The sequence below is a fragment of the Eptesicus fuscus genome, chromosome 7, assembly GCF_027574615.1.
Source record: "Eptesicus fuscus isolate TK198812 chromosome 7, DD_ASM_mEF_20220401, whole genome shotgun sequence".
NCBI classification, from domain to species: Eukaryota; Metazoa; Chordata; class Mammalia; order Chiroptera; family Vespertilionidae; genus Eptesicus; species Eptesicus fuscus.
Window position 1 is genome coordinate 4,674,553 of NC_072479.1, and position 22,570 is coordinate 4,697,122.

The 22,570-nt window shown below is 41.3% G+C and overlaps 1 protein-coding gene across 1 annotated transcript in view; it reads left to right on the top strand.

The window, feature by feature from the left end:
• CRYL1 (crystallin lambda 1) overlaps window positions 1-22,570 on the top strand; it is a 167,580-nt gene that overhangs the window by 45,257 nt on the left and 99,753 nt on the right. The window contains exon 3 of the mRNA XM_008158168.3: window positions 16,651-16,777. Coding sequence (XP_008156390.2) covers window positions 16,651-16,777 — 127 coding nt within the window. The remainder of the gene's footprint in view (window positions 1-16,650; window positions 16,778-22,570) is intronic.

Here is a 22,570-nt window from a genome sequence, read left to right on the forward strand (position 1 = left end):
ATATGTAATACTTTCAACAATAAAGATTAAAAACATACACACACAAAAAAACTTAACATATTTAATTTTTAAAAATCTTCACTTGAGGATTTTTTTGTTTTGTTAATCCTCATCAAAGGATATTTTCATTGATTTTTAGAGAGTGGAAGGGATGGGGAGAGACAGAGAGAGAGAAACATCCATGTGAGAGAGACACATTGATTGGTTGTCTCCCACATGCTCCCCTACCAACTGGGGCCGGGGATGGAGCCTGCAACCGAGGTACATGCCCTGGACCGGAATCGAACCGGTGACCCTTCAGTCTGCAGGCTGATGCTCTATCCACTGAGCCAAACCACCTAGGGTGAGGATATGTTTTTTAACTGATTTTTTTTTTTAATATATTTTATTGATTTTTTACAGAGAGGAAGGGAGAGGGAGAGAAGAGAGAGTTAGAAACATTGATCAGCTGCCTCCTGCACACCCCCCACTGGGGATGTGCCCGCAACCAAGGTACATGCCCTTGACCGGAACCGAACCCGGGACCCTTCAGTCCGCAGGCCGACGCTCTATCCACTGAGCCAAACCGGTTTCGGCTAACTGATTTTTTTTTTTTTAAGAGAGAGAAGAAGGGAGAAAGAGAGAAACATCTGTGTGAGAGGGAAACATTGATAGGCCGCCTTCTGTATGTATCCTGAGCAGGGATCGAACTTGCAACTTTTTTGGTATATGGAACAAAGCTTTAAGCAACTGAGCCACCTGGCTAGGGCAAAACTTAACATATTTAAATCTCCAGAACAGCAAGATAGTTGACCTTGGAAAAGCTCATTGACATGCTTCATTACTTGGTTTTTGTTCTGTATTATATTTGCTGGGCACATACTAGGTCTTAATTAAGAATTTGAGAGGATGAATATATTTTAAGAAGAAAAAAATCAAGTAAGCAAAGTTTTATATGAACCCATAGATGAGTGTTTTACTTCGCATGATTTAGATCCAGTCTCCTTGCCACATAGTGATGGGGCCAGTCTTGCCCTCGAGGGACCAGGACTCCCTGGTGTGGGTCATGTTGACGTCTCAGTAACCAGCTCTGGGCAGAGAACAAGCTGCCTTGTCTGGTTGGAGCTCAGATCAGAAATCACCCTCTTTTGGTAAACCTACTCTCCTCAGTGTCTTTACTGCCATCTCTCTGCCAGCTGCAGATTGTTGTTGTGGTACTCAATCCACCAAAAAATGTGTCTGCTTCCTAAATAGATATGGATTTAATAAACCACCACAAGTGACCTCTGAAAGGAGGTGGCTGCCCTGGACTCCATCTCCTGAGGAACTGAACTGCTTGTCCCTGAACTTGGTGTTCCCGGTAACTGGGCCGGGGCTTGTTTTTCACTTGCTGCCCTGATCTCTGCACACTTTCTGAAACTTCTGGATCTCAGCTTTGATCTGAATGCCCCTAGATTGGTCTGATCTGGTTTGAAACTGACTTTCAGTTTTTCTACATACCATTGGCTGGAATAACTGAGGATAATAGATCACAGAATGCCACGATTGCTCCTATTCCTATGCTTATCCCCTTTTGCCATGTGACTTTGCTGCTCCCACTCCCTGACTCCAGGCTTGGCCAGGGACTTGCACTGGCCGATGGTACATTGCTCTTGGAACCCGCCCTCCATCCTCCATCCTGTCAGTCAGCTCAGCCTCGCCAGTATAGAGAGGGGGCCCAGCTGTCATCCAGCACTAGCTAACACCGACTGCTAGACAGATGAGTAAAGACAGCTTAGACCACACATGTCAAACTCGCAGCCCACGGGCCGCATGTGGCCCACAGTGAATATTTTTGTGGCCCAGCCAATATAACGGTATGCAAGAAATGTTTTATTAAAAATTTCATAACTTAATTTTTACAATATTTGGTTATATATAATTGTTAATAACAAACTACAACGTTCACTAATGACTGATTACTATAATTGTGTTGCATTCATCTCCCTTAGGCGCCTTACGCGCAGGCGCATAAATTTCCACTAATACTAGCAGCAAATATTTTAGCAGCCGATTACCACGCCATTAGTCTTGGACTGACTTGTTTGGTATGCGCAACAAGAAATATTTCACTTTCGGAGAACAAGAAAAATAGGTTTATTTGTGTTACGCTTATTAATTTGTGTAGTTATTATTTGCATTACACTTATTATGTGCAGTTATTCAGTGTCTGGTAAGTTAATGTTCAATAAAAATATTTTTATTAAAATGTTCTATTATTTTATGGTAACGATTACTCATTTATTTCAGCCCTTTGTATTCAGCATATCTCTATTGAAATAAACCTACATTTCTATGAAAATCGAAGCTTTTGTTTTTTTGCTGCCCACATAAACTTAAACCTTGTTTATTTGGCCTGTGTTAGCCCTTGAGTTTGACATGGTTGGCTTACCAGTGACGGGCAACCTTTTGAGCTTGGTGTGTCAAACTTCGCCAAAAAACTGAGCATAACTCAGGTAGTGTGTCACTTTGAGGAAAAAACATTATTTCGCAAATGTTTCATCCTCGGCATGCGGCCGCCTCAGTAGCCGCGTGTCATCAGAAATGGCTACGCGTGTCAGTGCTGACACGCGTGTCATAGGTTCGCCATCACTGGCTTAGGCCAATAGTCCCCAGCCAACTGACTGCAGCCCTCAACTTTACTGCAGCCATGCACGTGAGCCTATCTGAGCCTTGCCCAAAATTCTTAACCCCTAAGATTGTGATAATAGATGGTAGAGAACTGACATACTGGCCTTGGCCAGATTCCTGTGGTTGGTTGCTACCTCTACTGACTTTGGGGTCTGGGGGTTCCTGGTTCTGTCGTGCTACAGCTCTCCCGTTACTGTGGGAATTCCACTTCTGCAGGAAGTGAGGCGGAACCGTCCGCTCTAGTTCTTGTCATGCCATAAATACAGTTTAATTGGAACACAGCCATGCCCACTGTTTACATATTGTCTGTGGTTGCTTTCACTCTCCAAGGAGTAGTTGTGACAGAGACTGTATGACCCGCAAAACCTAAAATATTTACTATCTACCCACACCCCCTGGGAAGCAGGTAAGTGATGTATGCATAATAGGAGATTCCAGGAGAAGTTGAATACTTCTAGCCAAGTTGACAGTGAATACTTTACTATTAGGTGAAATTTAAAAGGGTGAAATTTGAACATAGACTTTGTTGGTAAAATTCCAAGGCTGGGAATAACACATGTCAGTTGGAAAATAAATTGTTTCCATAAATTAACCATATATGGTTAGAAAATAATTTAAAATTTGCTGCAACTACCAAAAAAATGTATGATATCTAGGTATAAATATAAGAAAAATGTATAAGACATTCATGGGGACTTTTTTCAGTTTTATTGAAAGACAAAAAGCAAGACTCATCTAAATGGTAACTATACCCTGTTCCTGGGCAGAAAACTTTTATTTTCACAGAGATGGAAGCAAGTGGTAGAAGACATGGGCCCAAGAAACAAGTTATAGAGGCAAAAGGAGGGGCCCTGGGAGCTTAGGGGAGAGAGGGTAAAGGTAATACCTGAGAGTGAGGGAAGCGGGGGAGAGGAGAGCATGAGTGTGCTCCCAGGGGAGAGTGCAGAAAGCTGGTTTATGGGTTAGTTGAAGCGCTCCTGGAAGGCGGGGTAGGGAAGCGGGGTGACTGAACCTACTGGACTGGAAAGTCACGAAGTCCTCTTGTAAATGCTCACCCCATGGTCTAAGGGTTCAGCGGGTCATTCAACCTGGCTTATCTGTGTGTTCACAGGTCATGCTGTCACTTGGCTGTCATCAGGACAGTTCAAATGATGGCTTCATTTCAGTTATTTATTTTTTCCCAACAGAAATAGCTTTGTTTATCTGATTTGTGAAAGTTATGTAGGTTAATTGCACATTAAAAATATTGGCACATCAGGATGCTTTGACTGTCTTTGGATGGCAGAATGAAGAGTGACTTGAATATTTTGAGGGTACACACTTATATCATGATCCTATGTGCTTGGGCATGTAGACACATACACGTTAACAGTGAAGGTAGGCTGTAAAGCTTACTTGGTGTGAAGGGTGTGGACTCACAGTCATGTGGATTGTCTCCCTTTGAGGTTTCCAACAATGACAGATAGGAAATCAAAGTACACTTTTATGAATTGGGCGAATGCCTGATTCTCCCGTGAAAATGTTGCTGAAGTTGACAGATGTGAGGCCTAAGCAGGCCCTTTTGAGTTATTTCCCCAAATCCCAATGGTACCACCAACTTGAAGGGAAGAGAACATCTGAGAGCCTCAGAGAGGAGAGGGGAGAAAGCAGGGACAGTGACTGCCGGGGCAGTGGGGGGGCTAGGGGGGGGGGAGCCTCTGGGTCCAGGCAGTCAGAGCCTCAGCCATCCTGGGGGACAAATGGAGGGAATTTTCTCTTTTTCTGTGACATGTTTAAATTTATATATAGGGTAGGGCAAAAGTTGGTTTACGGTTGTAAGTATGAAAAACACAGCTTATTCTTAATTCTTATATTCTTATTTATTAATTATTGTATTTCCCTATAACAACTATAAACCTACTTTTCCCATCCTGTACTGCACTGAGAGGTTTTCAGGTTCAGATATCTGAGGGGCTTGGCTGGTAGCCATGTGAATAGGCCTTGGGACTCTGGAAGCAGTCACGGTTTAAAAACACTGTGCTGTCACACAAAGTCTGGGGCTCTCTTTTAAATAAAATCGGGGTGTTCTTTCCCCCCTATTTAAACAACATTAAAAAATGAAATGAATGAATGAGAGAAAAGTGTTCACTGACACTTCACAGCAGGAGGTGCGCTGCACTATTGGACGTTTTTCTGAATTTTCACACTCCAGAGACTTTATTTGTGATTTTGTGGAGATGAACTTAATCCATGCGTGTGCAGTGAGAGTGTGTGATTGGGGCTCTGGGGGACTCAGACAGTCTGGTTGGGCCTCTGTATCAGCGACAGAGCCAGGTCAGGGGACTGGGAACCGCGGTAGCATCACGGTCCAGATAGGTGACACACACTGGTTTCTGTTTCCCTAATTGGTTTCTGCTGAAGTGGGAATACAGGCACAGAGTACCACTCTGCCAGGGACTGGAAGAAAAGAGATTGCAAAATTATAGATCGCACATTAATGCCACTCTGAAAAAGCTAAAGGCCTAGATAGTTCTATTTTTAAAAATTCTCATTAAAGAAATACATACATAAAGACAATTATTACTACCAAGTTTATAACGCAGTCCCACGTCTTCCTACACGTAGACTTCATACCTGATCTGAAAACGTGTCCTTCTGTTTGGGATATATTTTTGTATTATTTCTTTGATTAAGTTCTTCCCTACCCCCTGCCCTGCCTCCCCCTTTTTTCCTGTTCTCTCCTAGGCCAAGGGTTCAGCTGGGTCATTCAACCTGACTTATCTGTGTGTTCACAGGTCATGCTGTTACTTAGTTGTCATCAGGACAGTTCAAATGGCTTCACTTCAGTTATTTATTTTTCTTCCTAAGCAGAACTCTTTTAAAAAATATATATATATTTTATTGATTTTATTACAGAGAGGAAGGGAGAGGGATAGAGAGCCAGAAACACCGATGAGAGAGAAACATCGATCAGCTGCCTCCTGCACACTCCCCACTGGGGATGTGCCCGCAACCAAGGTACATGCCCTTGACTGGAATCGAACCTGGGACCCTTCAGTCGGCAGGCTGATGCTCTATCCACTGAGCCAAACCAGTTAGGGCCCTAAGCAGAACTCTTACTAGGCAGATGTTGTACCACATAGAAAAGTCTTAATTTTTCTATCTTCTTTTCTATTAGCCATCTCAGTCTTTTTGTTCTTCCTCAGATATTTCCACAGATTGACCCTCCAGCCCTTTCATTAAAATTTCCACTTGAACTACCATGTATTTCATTTGTATGTTTCTATCTTTGTATGAATCTTTCTTTATCTTATTACTGAGTCCTAGATGTAATACCTTCTCCAATTTTTCTGAGGATATTACAGGGTTGTTGTTTTTTTGTTTTTTTTTTACTCTCTTTCATTTCTTGCATTGTTATGGTTTCCTCATAGTTCCACACTGAATTTTGTTTTTGTGTTTGTCTCTACCTTTAACACTAGAGGCTGTCTAGTGATGGGTGATGGTATATTGTGCTTAAGAAAGAGACACTGACAAGCTCTATGGGATTTGTGTGGTGGATCAGGCTAACAGTCCCTGGGCATCTTTTCAGAATAGTGGGCAGGGGTCCAGCTTTCTCATGGAGATTTCTGTATGTCCCTTCTCCTTGACACATTGTCTCCAGAAGAGGACCTGCTGCTCTCCACCCACATTCTTGTTGCTCATCTAAGGGGAGTGCCTGAAGGGGTGTGTATGTTTGTGGGGGTTCTCACCATTCAGTGTGTATACTTGATCTCAACTCCATGTTTCTATAGGGTGTCATGCCTGCCCCTCATGTGTCTGGCGTGTTCTAGTTGAGTTTCTGCAGGAGTGGGGAGGGGAGGGACTCGGGCTCCAGGCACCTCACTTATGTTGTGTCACATTTGGTGTCTGCAAACCCTGACCTTTGCCAGGTCCTTTGGGCGACACTTTGACTTCTTTCCCACCGGACTTTTCCTTTCTCCATACGTAAATAATCAGCTTTGTTCACTCCACTGGTCATTCACCTTACCTCTCTTGCATTATTTCCCATCTCCCCCCCCCCCAAATTCAATCTTTATTTATTATGTATCTTGATATCTCTCACCTGTGGGCCCATATTTTTATTTAAAAAATTTTATTGAGATGTAATTGACATATAGCATATTATTTTTAGGTGCACAATATAATGATTTGATATTTGTATATATTGTGAAATAATCACCACAGTAAGTCTAGTTAGGATGATTCCTTTAGTCTGGTTTTACTGAGATTTCTGGAGGTAGAAGAAATAAATATTGTGTTTTATTCACCATGTGTAATTGGAAGTTCAAGGCCTATATTGTTACATAAATTAATTGAAACAAATCTAGCTAAAAATATTTTTTTACCCCAAATCTATAAGCTGGTCCCTAAATCAAAGTATTTCTGAATTGTAGTTTGTATGGAATTTTGTCCTTGCTTGACACCTACCCTCTCTTACCTTCTTGAAGATTCAAGTTTAAACAAAATTTAATGCCAGTTAAAACAGCCACTCCTTTAATAAAGAAAACATATTGGCTTTATCTTTTCTATTTTTAATTGTGGTAAAAAACAACACGTAGCAAGTTACCTTCCTTACCATTTTTAAGTGTATAGTTCAGTGATATTAAGTACATTCACATTGTTGTGCAACCATCAGCACCATCCATTTCCAAAACTATTCATCTTTCAAAATTAAAATGCCGTACCCATTAAACAACAAATCCCCATTCTCCCTACTCCTACCACTGGCAACCGCCATTCTATTTTCTGTCTATGAATTTGACTCCTCAAGGGACCTCATAAAGTGGTATCACACACTATTTCTCTTTTTGTTATGGGCTTATTTCTCTCAGCATAATGTCCTCAAAGTTCATTCATGTTGTAGCATGTGATAGGATTTCCTTTTGAAGGCTGAATAATATTCCATTGTATGTTAATACCACATGTTGTTTATCCATTCATCCCTTGATGGACATTTAGGCTGCTTGGCTACTGTGAACAGTGCTCCTAGGAATCTGGATGTACAAATATCTCTTAAAGTCCCAGCTTTCATTTTTTTTTTTATATATATCCCCCAAAATGGGATTCCTGGATGATATGGTAATTCCATTTCTAATTTTTTGAGGAAGTACCGTACCATTTTCCACATCAGCTACATCATTTTACAATCTCACTAATAGTGCACAAGGGTTCCATTTTATCTTTTTTAACTTACTGAATGCTCCTTTTCAATAAAATTTTAAAAATAGAAATATAAAAAATCACCCATATCTTACCCGACACTAATCATTAACATTTTCTTTTCTCTAATTTTAAGTAAAAATTTAATTGTGCTGAAGGATGCAAGTACAATTTTGAGTTCTAATGCTAGGCTGACCTCTAGAGGTAGCACTGGTGTGCAGTAGCCACTTAGCAATGTGCTTTGAACTAGAAGGTTCTTCACTGTTAACAGTGTAGGGGGTTTGAGACAGGATGGAGAGACCTGGAGGGTATCATGTTAAGTGAAATAAGCCAGTCAGAGAAAGACAAGTATCACATGATCTCACTCATGTGGAATCTAATGAACAAAATATAAACTGTTGAACGAAAAAGATCCAGAGACAAAGAAGCATGGAACAGACTGTCGAACCTCAGAGGGAAGGCGGGGGAGGGTGGGTGGGTGGGAGAAGAAATCAACCAAAGAACTTGCATGCATAGATGCATAACCCATGGACACAGACAATAGTGTGGTGAAGGCCTGGGGCGGGGGACAGGGGCGGGCTAGAAGAGGCCAATGGGAGAAAAGGGAGACTTATGTAATACATTTAACAATAAAGATTTTTAAAAAACAACAACAACAACAACAACAAAATAAACAGTGTAAGGCTGAAAACTGTGACATACATGAGGCTGCTAAAACTGGTTTGCAGTCATATCATTTTTCTAGGTTTTTATCTAAGTCTTCTGTAAACCTTGAGGCAGAAGTTCTTTCAGAATACTCCATGAAAAATATTGCAACTGGTCTAACTGGGACAAAACATTGCCAAATGGCTGGGTTTGATTGTGGCATATGGCTTTGCGGAACTTGAAGGGAACTCCAGGGGTTTGTTTGAGTGTGTCTGAAAGCTCCTCCCAGCCTTTAGTCTGCCTTCCCCTCAGGACCTGGTGTGCAGCCGTCCAGTGGGTTAAAGTATGCCCTATCTGTCCCCTCTGCCTGTTTCCACCCTGGAGGGGAAAGGGCCTCGGGGCCAAATCACTTAGGTAGATTCTTCATATGAGTCTAATTTTGGGGAGGCCATTGTTGTGGCTGTTGCAGTGCTGGCTTTCTGTCCCCACATGGCCTCTTTCTTCTCTGCTGTATAGGGATGTCCCAAGGAAGGTCTGAAAACAGTAGGTCCTCAAAGGAACAAGAGGCTCCTTTGTCCTGGCATTGATTTGATCTCATGTGACTCAGGACATTTGGAAGAAAGTCCAAAAGTTTGCTTTGGCCTGTTGAAGCTTAAAGAAGTTGCCTTTGAGCACACGAGCTACTCAGGGCAAAATGGTTAATCATTATGTTATTGGGCTTTGGCAATAAAAACCCTATCTGAGTTCAGCAGACAAGTTTTGTGAGGTTGGAGGCTAAAGGAACTTCAATGTTTTTTATTATTTATTTTTAAAACTTTTACATTTAACAAATGACCAGAAGCAAATATGCCAGGATTGGTTGTTGTTAAATCTTGATTGTAGAAATATGAGCATGTTTATTATTCTTTCTCTAATTTTTTTAATTCTCAAAATAAGTTTTGAAAAGAAAATAGTCCTAGAAAAGAAACAGGGTACTCCATTAAATTTATTTCCTGTTTCTCTGTGATAGCAAGTACTTATTAATTGAATTGAAGTGATGTGTGTGTGTGTGTGTGTGTGTGTGTGTGTGTGTGTGTGGTGGCCAGACACAGTTCTGGCCACTTGTATTCTGGTTATATTTATGGGCAACGCAGTTAACTTATACCAATGCCATTGATTCCCAGGCTTAGCCATTTCTTCAGGTCTAATTTACATAAATCATATAGTTCAAAACTGAGCAGTTTAGATGTGTTGTCATTTCTTTTAGCCCAAAGGTCCAAGCAAAGTAGGTGCTACATGCTTTCAGGTTGTCAAGGATGAAAGTACTCAGATTACATGTGTCGATGAGGATCAGTTGTGAGACTGAGGGAGTAAGGGATACAGGAAGCCGTCACTGCCACAGAAATGGGACATTGTTCAGGAACACCTGGGCCCCTGATGGTCATATAGCAGCTCTGGTAACTCGCAGCAGTTCTAGTGGGGGAAGGTTGTTTCATAGCAGGTCCTGGTCTCTGGATTTGCATTTCTAAGGTCCACCATTGTGACTCTACCACTGGCTATTCATCTGTTGCTCATCCTGTCCTTAACCAGTCTACTTTCTAGGTCTTCATTTCAAAATTGTCCAAGGATGAACTGATTGGTTGGCCACATGCCATTAGCACAGACTCCCTCTGGGCTGTCCTCTGGAGCCAGAATGCAAGTTCACCTGTGCACAGCTGCCTTCCGTTCAGCTTCCCATCTTGGCCCAGTCCAGAAGTCACAGTATTGGCTCACATGGGACACAGCCTGTTGGTGATGAAATCCTGAAAGGAGATGGCAGGTTTGCTAGATACACTGGGGCTCCCTGAAGGGAACACACGAACCTGTCGTCTAAGTTCAAGCTCAGCAGGTTGGAACTCAGGTGTTAGCAGCATTCATGAGGGAGGAAGTGCATACAAGTTCCTCTCTTTCTAATTTCTTCAATATTGAGTACCTAGCATCGTCAGATTTTAAGGCAATAAATTGTGCCCAATAGTCCTATAAATAAATTCCACCAGACAGGATTCTTTTTTTAAATGAGAGCCATCATAGTTTTGGAGGAAGAGTCAGGAAGAGGAAGAGGTTCCTATTAATATGTTTGAGAGAAAGAGTCTGAAGATGGTTTCCATCCCATCCTGCTTCCCACAGCTTGATATCCATGAGCAAATCTGTAACTAACTTGGGCATTGGTTTCTGTTACCAAAGTGAACAAGTTAGACTAAATAAAAAAAGAAACATTATTTGTGTTTTGATGCATTTCATTGAAATGTCTATAGTTATTTTTAAGGCTAAGTTTATTGGATTCAGGTAATATATATATTTCCAAATGGGCAAAACTGGGAAACAAAAGAGCAGGCAGGCATTAGCAGTAATAATCCTAATACTGGTAATGTTTTTGTTCCCGTAAATGTGAACAAGAACTGTAACAAAATCGCTTAATAATTATATAAAGTTATTTGTATAGTAGAGCTCATATTCACATTGAATAACATTATCATTACAAAATTGAAGGTAGTGAATATTTCCCTTTTCTCATGAAATATAAAATATACCAAGTATCTAGGAATATTATACCTTAAAGAAACAGTCTAGAGATTAGTTTCTGGCAATATGGCAAAGCAAATAGCCTGAAAATCCTTTCAGGTTGAAATACTTAAAAATATGGAGTGGATGTATATAGTTGATAGTTTCTTTGTAATGCATAGCTGAACTGGTAAGAAAGTAACATAAATTCTGAGAGACCAGTCTGGGAGCAGGAATCCCAAGGGATGTGTGAAAACTACAACTGCTCTAAGAGTATTTTCCTATCTTGCTAATCTAGACCTTTGGTTCTGATAGCAAACCTTAGTCTGTAGATGATGGGGGATCAAATTGGAGATCTCAAATGAAGCTAGTATTCAAAGGGCGACATTGTTAGTGAAATGGAGAACTAGGAAGAATATAACTCACTTATATGTGGAGGCTCTGACTTTGACTCTGGGTGGAGAGGAGAAAGGGTTTCTCTGAGAGTTTATACATAAACTAGAGGCCCAGTGCACGAAATTCGTGCACAGGGGGAGGGTGTGTCCCTCAGCCCAGCCTGCACCCTCTCCAATCTGGGACCCCTTGAGGGATGTCCGACTGCCTGTTTAGGCCCGATCCAAACGGGCAGTCGGACATCCCTCTCACAATCCAGGACTGCTGGCTCCCAACCACTCGCCTGCCTGCCTGATTGCCCCTAACGGCTTCTGCCTGCCAGCCTGATCACCCCCTAACCACTCCTCTGCCAGCCTGATCAATGCCTAACTGCTCCCCTGCTGGCCTGGTCACCCCTAACTGCCCTCCCCAGCCAGCCTGGTTGCCTCTAACTGCCCTCCCCTGCAGGCCTGGTCACCCCCAACACCCCCAACTGCCCTCCCCTGCAGGCCTGGTCCCACCAACTGCCCGCCCCTGCAGGCCTGGGTACCCCACAACTGTCCTTCCTTGTAGGCTTGGTCCCCTCCCCCAACTGCCCTCCCCTGCAGGCCTGGGTCCCTCCCCACAACTGTCCTCCCCTGCAGGCCTGGTCCCCCCTAACTGCCCTCCCCTGCAGGCCTGGGTCCCTCCCCCCCAACTGTCCTCCCCTGCAGGCCTGGTTCCCCCCCCCTCAACTGCCCTCCCCTGCAAGCCTGGGTACCTCCCCCCAACTGTCCTCCCCTGCAGGACCAGTCCCCCCCAGCTGCCCTCCCCTGCAGGCCTGGGTACCCCCGAGCTGTCCTCCTTGCAGGCCTGGTCCCTCCCAATTGCCCTCCCCTGCAGGCCTGGTCCCCCCCAACTGCCCTCCCCTGCAGGCCTGGTCCTCTCCCCCCAACTGTCCTCCCCTACAGGCTTGGTCCCCCCAACTGCCCTCCCCTGCAGGTCTGGGTCCCCCCCAACTGCCCTCCCCTGCTGGCCTGGTCTCCCCCAACTGCCCTCCCCTGCAGGCCTGAGTCCCCCCCACCCCAACTGCCCTCCTCTGCCGGACTGGTCACCCCCAACCGCCCTCCTCTGCTGGCCCAGTCACCCCTAACTGCCCTCCCCTGCTGGCCTGATGGTCCACAACTGCCCTCCCCTGCAGGCCATCTTATGTCCACATGGGGGCAGCCATTTTTGACTACATGGGGGCGGCCATCTTGAGTGTTGGAGTGACAGTCAATTTGCATATTACTCTTTTATTAGATAGGATCAGCCCTCTTAGAGTTTTGAAATCCAAATTCCTACTACCTGGGTGGTCTTAAAAACCCCACGCCAAGAATTCAGATTGGTCCCTTGGTTATTAGTTCTCCAAGTGCTTGTTAGAAGCAAAATACATTCTGTCTCCAGAATAATGTACCTTTAACCCAAGACTAAAAGAATTCCTACAGATAGAGTTCAGCTCACAACCAAAAATCACAAAACACAGGAGAGACCAGGTATGAGCATAGTGAATTGACCTGAAGTCAGATTTGAAGATACTATTTAGCATGTAATTCAGGAGATGAAGTGATGGAATATGTAAAGTAGTTCACTAGAGGTCTGAAAGATTTAGAGAGACTAGGGAAAGGAGAAATTTATGAAGACATAATGAATGAGAGTTCATGACAACTAAAGACATGGATCCTCATTTTGGAAGAACCAAGTGTCCCAAGGAGCATAAATACAAAGGGTGTCTATTCCTAGATGAGTGATAGTGAAATTATAAAACACCAGGGAACACAAGAAAAGTCTGAAAAGCAGCCAGAGAGAGAAAAGACAGACTGCCTATAGAGGAACGACAGATTGACAACAGCCAGTGGAATTCAGAACATGATAGAATAATATCTGCCAAGCACAGAGCCAGTCATAATAAGCAGATCCCTTCTGTTCTGTAAACATAATTTTAGATAGTAATTTTACAGGAAATTTATATATATTACATATTGTATTTCTTTTATATTAAAAAACCCCAGGTATGGTAGACAGAATAATGGCTCCCCAAAGATGTCCAGGTCCTAATCATGGAACCTGTGAATATGTCACCTTACATGAAAAGAGGCTTTGCAAATATAATAAAATTAAGAATACCAAAAAAGGGAGATTATCTGGGTGGCCCAATGTGATCACAAAGATCCTTGTGGGAGAAGGAGGGAGGCAGGAGACTCAGAAGGAGGTCTGATGATAGATGTAGAGACTGGAATGAAGGTGGAAGAGGGCCATGCAGCCAAGGAAAGCAGGTGCTTCTAGGATCTGGAAAAGGCAAGGAATAGATGCACCTCCAGAGCCTCCCGGAGGAACGCAGCCCCAACACTTTGATACTCGTCTACCTGAGATTTCTGACCTCCAAACTATAAGACGGTAAGTGTGTGTTGTTGAAGCCACTGAGTTGTAGTAATTTGTTATAGGAGCGATGGGAAACAAATACAACAGCTTTACTGAGATATCATTTATCAACTTGTTTAAAATATATATTTTTATTGATTTTTTACATAGAGGAAGGGAGAGGAATAGAGAGTTAGAAACATCCTGCACACCCCACACTGGGAATGTGCCCACAACCAAGGTACATGCCCTTGACTGGAATCGAACCTGGGACCCTTCAGTCCACAGGCAGATACTCTAGCCACTAAGCCAAGCCAGCTAGGGCTATCAACTTGTTTAAAGTGTACTATTAAACATTTGTTTGTTTTAAAATAGATTTTTTTAAAGAGGGGGGGAGAGAGAGAGAGAGAGAGAGAGAGAGAGAGAGAGAGAGAGAGAGAGAGAGAGAGAGAAAACATGGATGTGAGAGAGAAACATGGATTAGCACCCCGACCAGGGATCAAACCTGCAACTCAGATATGTGCCTTGACCAGGAATTGAATCCGCAACCTTCTGTTGTACCGACAGCTCTCCAACCAACTGAGCCACACCAGCGAGGGCTTACATGGTCTTTAGTACATGTATAGTATTGTATAATTGTAAAAAATTTTGAAAGATGCATCAAAAACGTGAAATCGAAAAGAAATGATCTTTGAATCATATGGAGCTCTCCTCACTGTGGTAATTTGAATAAAAAATGCAGCTGTGTTCTGGGATGTTTGCTGGACAATACTGATGTGTGATTCTAGGACTTGGAAACCCCTGCTTTCCCTTTGTATCTCAGCAGGGTAACCTTTTCTTATGACTCTTTTTGCTGCATTTCCCTTGATGGTGTATAAAATATGTATTTGCTGGCACTTAAATCAGTTCTTTTTTGTTGTTGTTGTTAATCTTCACCTGAGGATATTTTGGGAGAGAGAGAAAGAGAGAGAAACATTGATGTGAGAGACACATCGATTGACTGGTTGCCTCCTGAATGTAACCCAACCAGGGGTGGGGAATGAACCCACAGCCCAGGAATGTGCCCTTGATTGGGAATTGAACCTGAGACCCTTTGGTGGGCGGGCCAACGTTCTAATCACTGAGCAACATCGGCCAGGGTGGTTCTTTCTTGATTTTAGGTATCAAACTGATAAATCTTAAATTTTGAATCTGTCACTATGACATCGTACAATACTCTGTACAACTACTATAAGCTGCTTGATGAATTGGCTCAATAGCCACAACTGAAAAATGACAACACACATGAGACACAGAGTATTATGTGCACAGAGAGCTGACCTGAAGTAAAATCTGAAGACACTATTTTGCATGTAATTCAGGAGATGAAGGACTTTGACAGCTTCAAGGTAAAAAGCATGACATGAAATCATGTAAAAATTATTTGACTCACTGGCAGAGAAATCCCCAAGATGTTTTGGAAAGCATGAATGGTGCTCCTTAGGCAGCTGTGTGTGTGTGCTTGTGTCTGTGTCTGTCTGTGTGCACGCTACCTTGTTTATTTAACCCATCATAGATTTTCAGTAGGACTGACTACAGAATTTGTGAGGCCAAGTGCAAATGTGGGCTTTGGCTCCATATTTATTCAGGGTTCTCAGGCACTGACAGCAGAGCATTCTGTCGAGCACAGGGTCCTCCTGAGCAGTTCCTACAGCAGGAAGCCGGGTGGGCCTCATTAGAACATACCTTCTTTCACCCTTCTCCCCAGGGACCGAGGGGAAGGATGAAGAACTCCCGCTTTCCAGTTTTACCTCTCGTCAGCCTTGTTTCATCCTTTCTGGAAAAAAAATTAAAAAATTGTAAAATGTTAGAAATTTACTATCATAATAATTTTAAGTGTACAGTACAGTGGTATTAAATACATTCATGTTATTGTTCATCTCCATAACTCTTTTCATCTTGCAAAACTGAAACTCTACCCATTAAACAATAATTCTCCACCCCAGCACTGGCAACTACCCTTCTACTTTGTGTCTCTACAGGACCTCAAGTAAGTGGAATCATACAGTATTTGTCTTTTTGTGACGGGCTCATTTCATTTAACATAATATCCTAGAGGTTCATCCATGTTGTGGCATGTGACAGGATTTCCTTCCTTTTGAAAGTTCAATAATGTTCCATTGTATGGATGGACTGCACTTTGTTTATTTATTCATCCGTCTATGGATATTTGCGTTTCTATCTTTTTAAAATTAAGTTTTAGGGAGAGAGGAAAGGGTGGGGGTGGGGAGAGGGAGGGAGGAAAGAAGGGAGGGAGGGAGAGAGAGAGAGAGAGAGAGAGAGAGAGAGAGAGAGAGAGAGAGAGAGAGAGAGAGAGAGAGAGAGAGACATTGATTTGTTGTTCCACTTATTTATGCACTCATTGGTTGCTTCTTGTATGTGTCCTGACCAGGGATCGAACCCATAATCTTGGCATATGGGTTCAATGCTCTAACCGACTGAGCTACCCACCCAGGGCCTTGTTTCTAACTTTTTACCATTGCAAACAATGCCTTTATGAACATGAGTGTACAAATATCTGTTTGAGTCCCTGCTTTCAATTTTTTGGTTATGTACCCAGAAATGGATGCTGGACCATGTGCTAGCTGTCCGTTTAACTTTCTGAACAACCACCCAGCTGTTTGCCACGTGTTTTCCTTCCTACCCACAGTGCACTGGCTCCAGCTTGTGCCCATCCTCACTAACGCTTGGTTTATTTTCTCTTCTTTTGTTAGTAGCCATACTAATGGGTGTGAAGTGACCTATCCTTGTGGTTTTGATTGGTATTTCCCTACTGATGAGGGATCTTGACCTTTTTGTTAAAAAAATTTTTTTTGAATACTCACAGTGATTACGCCTTCCTTTTTTTTTTTTTTTTTTTTTTTTTAGGAAAGACATGAAGTTGCTGGAGCAATCAAGTTCCCTGAAAGGCTCACTGAGCGCAGAACAGCAGCTGTCCCTCATCACTGGTTGCTCAAATATTCAAGAAGCAGTAGAGGGCGCCATGCACATTCAGGTGAGTTAAGGGCCTGTGCTCAATTCCATAAGGGCTAGAAGAAACAAGTCATCCTACCTCCTTGGAAGAACAGGGGAAGATACAAGGCAGTTAAAAGTATGGACCTCTTGTCCGGGTGGGATGGCTCAGCTGGCTGGAGTGTCATCCCATACACCAAAAGGTATGGGTTAGATTCCCAGTCAGGGCACATACCTAGGTTGCCAATTTGATCCCTGGGAATCTGCCAATGGATTGTTTTTCTATCTCTCCATTTCTCTCTTTATAAAATCAATTTAAAAACCATATCCTCAAGTGAGGATTAAAAATAAGTGTGGACCTCTTGTAACATGAAGGTCAGAATTATGATGATTGTTTTGTTGTTGTTAATCTTCATCCAAGGATACTTTTTCCATTGAGTTTTTAGAGAGAGTGGAAGGGAGGAAGGGAGGGAGAAGAGAAAGAGGGAGAGAAAGAGAGAGAGAGAGAGTGGTTGCCTCCCACACATACCCTGACTGGGGCTGTGAATCGAACCTGCAACCCAGGTATAAGTCCTTGACTGGGAATCAAACTCATGACCCTTTGGTGCACAGGCCGGCCCTCTAACCATCCTCCCACACTGGCCAGGGCAAAATTATGATTTTTGTGATAGGAAACGTTATCATCAAAACATCTTATAGGCTTTAAACTACTGGGATGATGATCTTTCAGAGGTGTTAGGATTTTGAGCAAAAATAGATTTTCTGGACAGCTTCTTTTATCTTTCTATTGAATGAGAGATTATATTCAATTTTTTAAAATAATTTTTTTTCCAATTACAGTTTACATTCAATATTATTTTGTATTAGTTTTAGGTGTATAACGTAGCTGAGAATTTGGGAACAAACCCAGCAGTTTGAGTACATGCGTTTTATGGTCAGCTGCTGCCCTGAGATTCAGGTCAAATACACGAAATCTTAGAATCTCAACTTTGTGGCTCTAAAATTTCTCTGGTTCATTTAACAAATGTGTATCAGTCAGAACATAAGCAGGGGCCTATTTTTCAATTCTTTACCTTTTTCTAATATTTTCATCTCTATTTTATGTGGTGAAAATTGTGTAGCATTGAGGAGGGATCAGATAGATGCTTCTTTCATTAGCTTTCATATGCCATCTGTTTCTCCCTTACTGAGGTGCTGGCAAGCCTGTACAAGGATTTGCTTCTAGAGAGAGCCTGGAAGCTTAGTACAGAAGGCTAAGCACTTGTCATGGTCTCAGCACAGAAGGCTCTTCACACATGCTTAAGGAAGTGTGTGCTCCTTACACTGATGTTGCTGGAGGAGGAGAAGCAATTTATGTCCAACAATCCTCCCCAAACACAGACATGTGGGAGCCGCCTGCATGGAGGCAGTAGTTGAGAAAACAGACTTTAAGTCAGGCAACTTAGTACTGAACAGCTGTATGACTTTGGCAAGTTTCTTCATGTTCTAGTATGAGCCCACTTGCTCACCTGTGAAAGGGGCATCATACCCCACGCACTGGGTGATTGTGGAGGAACCGTCTGTGCTCATGTCTAAGGGGACCCTAATGTAAGGCAAGGCTCCATTTTTCCAATGAGAAGATTAAACCATCCTTTTTGGGGTCCCTTTGATATGTAATATTTACATGATGGAAATGAATATTATAATTACCCATATACGTGATATGAAATATGAACATGTGAACATGTTTTCCAGAGCACATCTTTGCTTTCCTCTGAGATGTTTTTAAAAATCCATATATGATGACGGCACTGGAAGTTTTACTTTTACTCAACTACGAATTCTCAGACCTATAGGTGTTTTTTTCTCCCTGCAGTGGCATGCTTGAGATTTGTGGTCCCCATAACATAACAACTTGCTGTGTTCCTTTTTAAAAAAAGTGATCTTTATAAAGCTTACTTACAAATTTTGCAGCTCAAGAAATAGTGAAGTCATTTCCCAGGAATCATTAATATGCTGATGTTAAATTTCTTTGTTTCCTGGTTTGATTTTGAAAACTAGATTCTGTCAGATGGTTTCTACACTACCATGGTTGAATTAGTTTAGGTTAATGCTTCTTCCCCAAACAGTATATTATTTTTCAAAAAATGGAGAACCTCCACAATATAACTTTAAAATGACTTGAATATAAAGCTAGTACTTTTATGGAATAATTTTTGGGAAATATTTCAACTTATGCATGTAAAGTGCTTAGCACAGTACTTGGCACATAGAAAATGCTTAATAAATGTACAAAATAAACTTTTATAATGTAGCCATTTGTGTACAATTTTGGCAATAAACAAATGATATGGGACAATATATGTTGTTCTATGTGTAGTAGGTACTGAAAACTGCTCTTCAAGGCCGATCTTTGTTGTATGGATTAAGTGGACGTATTTACATGGCATTTACTTGTTGAGTAGCATCTATTGTGCACAATTCTTGAGTCAGGCAGTGTGGGGAGAGGATACTAGAGAAAGATGATGTAAGCTCTATTAGGTTTAATTCCTGTAAGATATTGTGTTCTTTATAAATGGTTTAAAATTTGTTTGAAATTATATTTTTAACTTTGTGAAAGAACAAAAGAAATGGTTTGTACTTCTAGTACCACAAAGAATAATGGAGAAGGAAGCAGTCTGGACCATGAGGATTAGGAAGGGTTAATGAAGGTGGGGTTGGAGCCCACCTTAGCCTTTGACAGTGGATTTTTGGGGTTGAGGCCAGGACAGAGGTGGGGACAGTGTCTCAGAGAGAGGTGAGCAGAGGACTTGAGGTACCTGTGAGTGTGGTCCAGTAAGTGAGTAGAATGGCAGCTGAAAAGGTGGGGAAAGGCTAGAGGTTAAGTATAGCTAGCCTATTGGGGAATGCTAAGTGCCAACCTGAAGAGTTACTTAGATGTTATAAGTTAATATACATAAAGTGCTTGGCATATAACAGCAGTATTTAAGTGTTTTCTTCAATAAATGAGGTGTTATTTTTTATTTTTATTTTAAATTAAATCTTTATTGTTGAATGTATTACATATGTCCCCTATTCCCCCCATTGGCCCGTTCTAGCCTGCTTCTATCCCTTGTCCTAGGCTGTCCATGGGTTATGCATATATGCATGCAAGTTCTTTGGTTGGTTACTTCCCACCCTTCCCTGCCTTCCTTCTGAGATGCCCCAATCTGTTCCATGCTTCTGTGTCTCTGGATCTTTTTTTGTTCATCAGTTTATTTTGTTCATTAGATTCTCTGACTGACTTATTTCACTTAGCATATCTCCAGGTCCCTCCATGCTGTCTCAAATGGTAAGAGATCCTTCTTTTTTACAGCTGCATAGTATTCCATGGTATAAATGTACGACAGCTTTTTTATCCACTTGTCTACTGATGGGCACTTAGGCTGTTTCCAAATCTTAGCTATTGTAAATTGTGCTGCTATGAACGTAGGGATGCATACATTCTTTCTGATTGGTGTTTGTGATTTCTTAGGATATATTCCTAGAACTGGGATCACTGGATCAAATGGCAGTTCCATATTTAATTTTTTTTCATGAAACTCCTTACTACTTTCCATAATGGCTGCAGCAGTCTGCATTCCCACCAAATGTACTAGTGTTCCCTTTTCTCTGCATCCTCGCCAGCACTTATCATTTGTTGATTTGTTGATGGTAGCCATTATGACAGGTGTGAGATGATACCTCATTGTCATTTTAATTTCCATCTCTCTGATGATCAGTGACTTTGAGCATTTTTTCATATGTCTCTTACCCTTCTGTATGTCCACTTTGAGAAGTGTCTATGTAGGTCCTTTGCCCTTTTTTAAATTGGATTGTTTGTCTTCCTTTTGTTAAGTTGTATGAGTTCTGTATGCATTTTGGAAATTAACACCTTATTGGATGTACATTTGGCAAATATGTTCTCCCATACAGTGGGCTTTCTTGTCATTTTGCTGATGGTTTCTTTTGCTGTGCAGAAGCTTTTTATTTTGATGTTGTTTATTTTCTCCTTAGTTTCCTTTGCCCTAGGAGCTATATCTGTAACATGGTTTCTTCTAGGATTCTTATGGTTTCATGACTTAACATTTAAGTCTTTTATCCATTTTGAGTTTATTCTTGTGTATGGTGTAAGTTGGTGGTCTAGTTTCATTTTTTTGCATGTATCTGTCCAGTTTTCCCAACACCATTTATTGAAGAGACTGTCTTGACTCCGTTGTATGCTCTTGCCTCCTTTGTCAAATAATTGAGCATAATGGCTTGGGTTGATTTCTGGGGTCTCCGTTCTGTTCCATTGATCTATATGCCTTTCTTGCACCAGTACCAGGCTGTTTTGATTACAGTGGCTTTCTGGTATAACTTGATATCTGGCATTGTGATTCCTCCAACTTTCTTCTTCTTTCTCAAGATTACTGTGGCTATTTGGGATCTTTGTTGTTTCCATATAAATTTGTTCTAGGCCTGTGAAATATGCCATTGGTATTTTAATAGGGATTGCATTGAATCTATAGATTGCTTTGGGTAGTATTAATGTTGATTTTACCAATCCATGAACACAGTATATTGTATTGATTATATCTTCCTCTATCTCTTTTTTCAATGTCCTGTAGTTTTTGGAATACTAGTCTTTTACCTCCTTGGTTAAGTTTATTCATAAGTATCTTAATTTTTTGTTGTAATGGTAAATGAGATTGTTTAGTTTCTTTTTCTGATAATTCATTATTGGTGTATAAAAAAACCATTGAGTTTTGGGTGTTGATTTTGTATCCTGCTGCATTGCCATATTCATTTATTAAATCTAGTAGTTTTTGGTGGAGTCTTTAGGTTTTTCTATGTAAAATATCATGTCATCTGCAAATAATGAGAGTTTTACTTCCTCCTTTCCAGTTTGGATACCTTTTATTTCTTCTTCTTGTCTGATCACGATGACTAGGACTTCCAGTTACGTTGAATAAGAGTGGTGAAAGTGGATCTCTGTCTTGTTCCTGTTCTTAGAGGAAATGGTTTTAGTTTTTGCCCATTGAGTATAATATTGGCTGTAGGTTTGTCATGTATGGCCTTTATTATGTTGAGATATCAAATTAAAGGGGGAGTGAAGCACTAGCCAGTTTGGTTCAGTGGACAGAGCGTTGACTAGGGGGTCCCGGGTTCGATTCCAGTCAAGGGCATGTACCTTGGTTGCGGTCACATCCCCAGTAGGAGGTGTGCAGGAGGCAGCTGATCAATGTTTCTCTCTCATCAATGTTTCTAACTCTCTATCCCTCTCCCTTCCTCTCTGTAAAAAATCAATAAAATATATTTAAAAAAAATAAAAGGTGAGTGAAAATAATCAGAAGAAAAAAATGGGTAAGGGAAAACAGTTGAGATTTCATTTTTGTCTGTTGCCTTGACTGATTTTCTTGGGCATGTTTACACATTTCTTTATATGACATGCAGCAAATTTGATTTTCCAAATTTTGCCATTAATGCCTATTAATTTCACCTTGTTTACCAAACAAATAAGCAAATAAAATTCCCAAATCAAAGCCTGATTAATGCTATACCATGTGTTTGTTAAATTTTATTAGGCTTCTAACAATTCAGATATGTTAAAAATATATTTTAAAGAAAAATAAAGTTTAGGAAAATACTGATTAGGTCCACTATTCAAAAAATGTTTTAATAGTTTTGTGTGTTTGTACTTCTTTCCATTTCTTCTATTTATTTTCTGTCTTTCTCTAACATAGTTGACAAATAAAATACTACTGTTTAAATAAAAAATCTATGTTGATACAAATACTACTTTAAGAGTAGTATTTTGTGTCAAGATAGATTTTTATTTAAAACTTAGAATATTTCT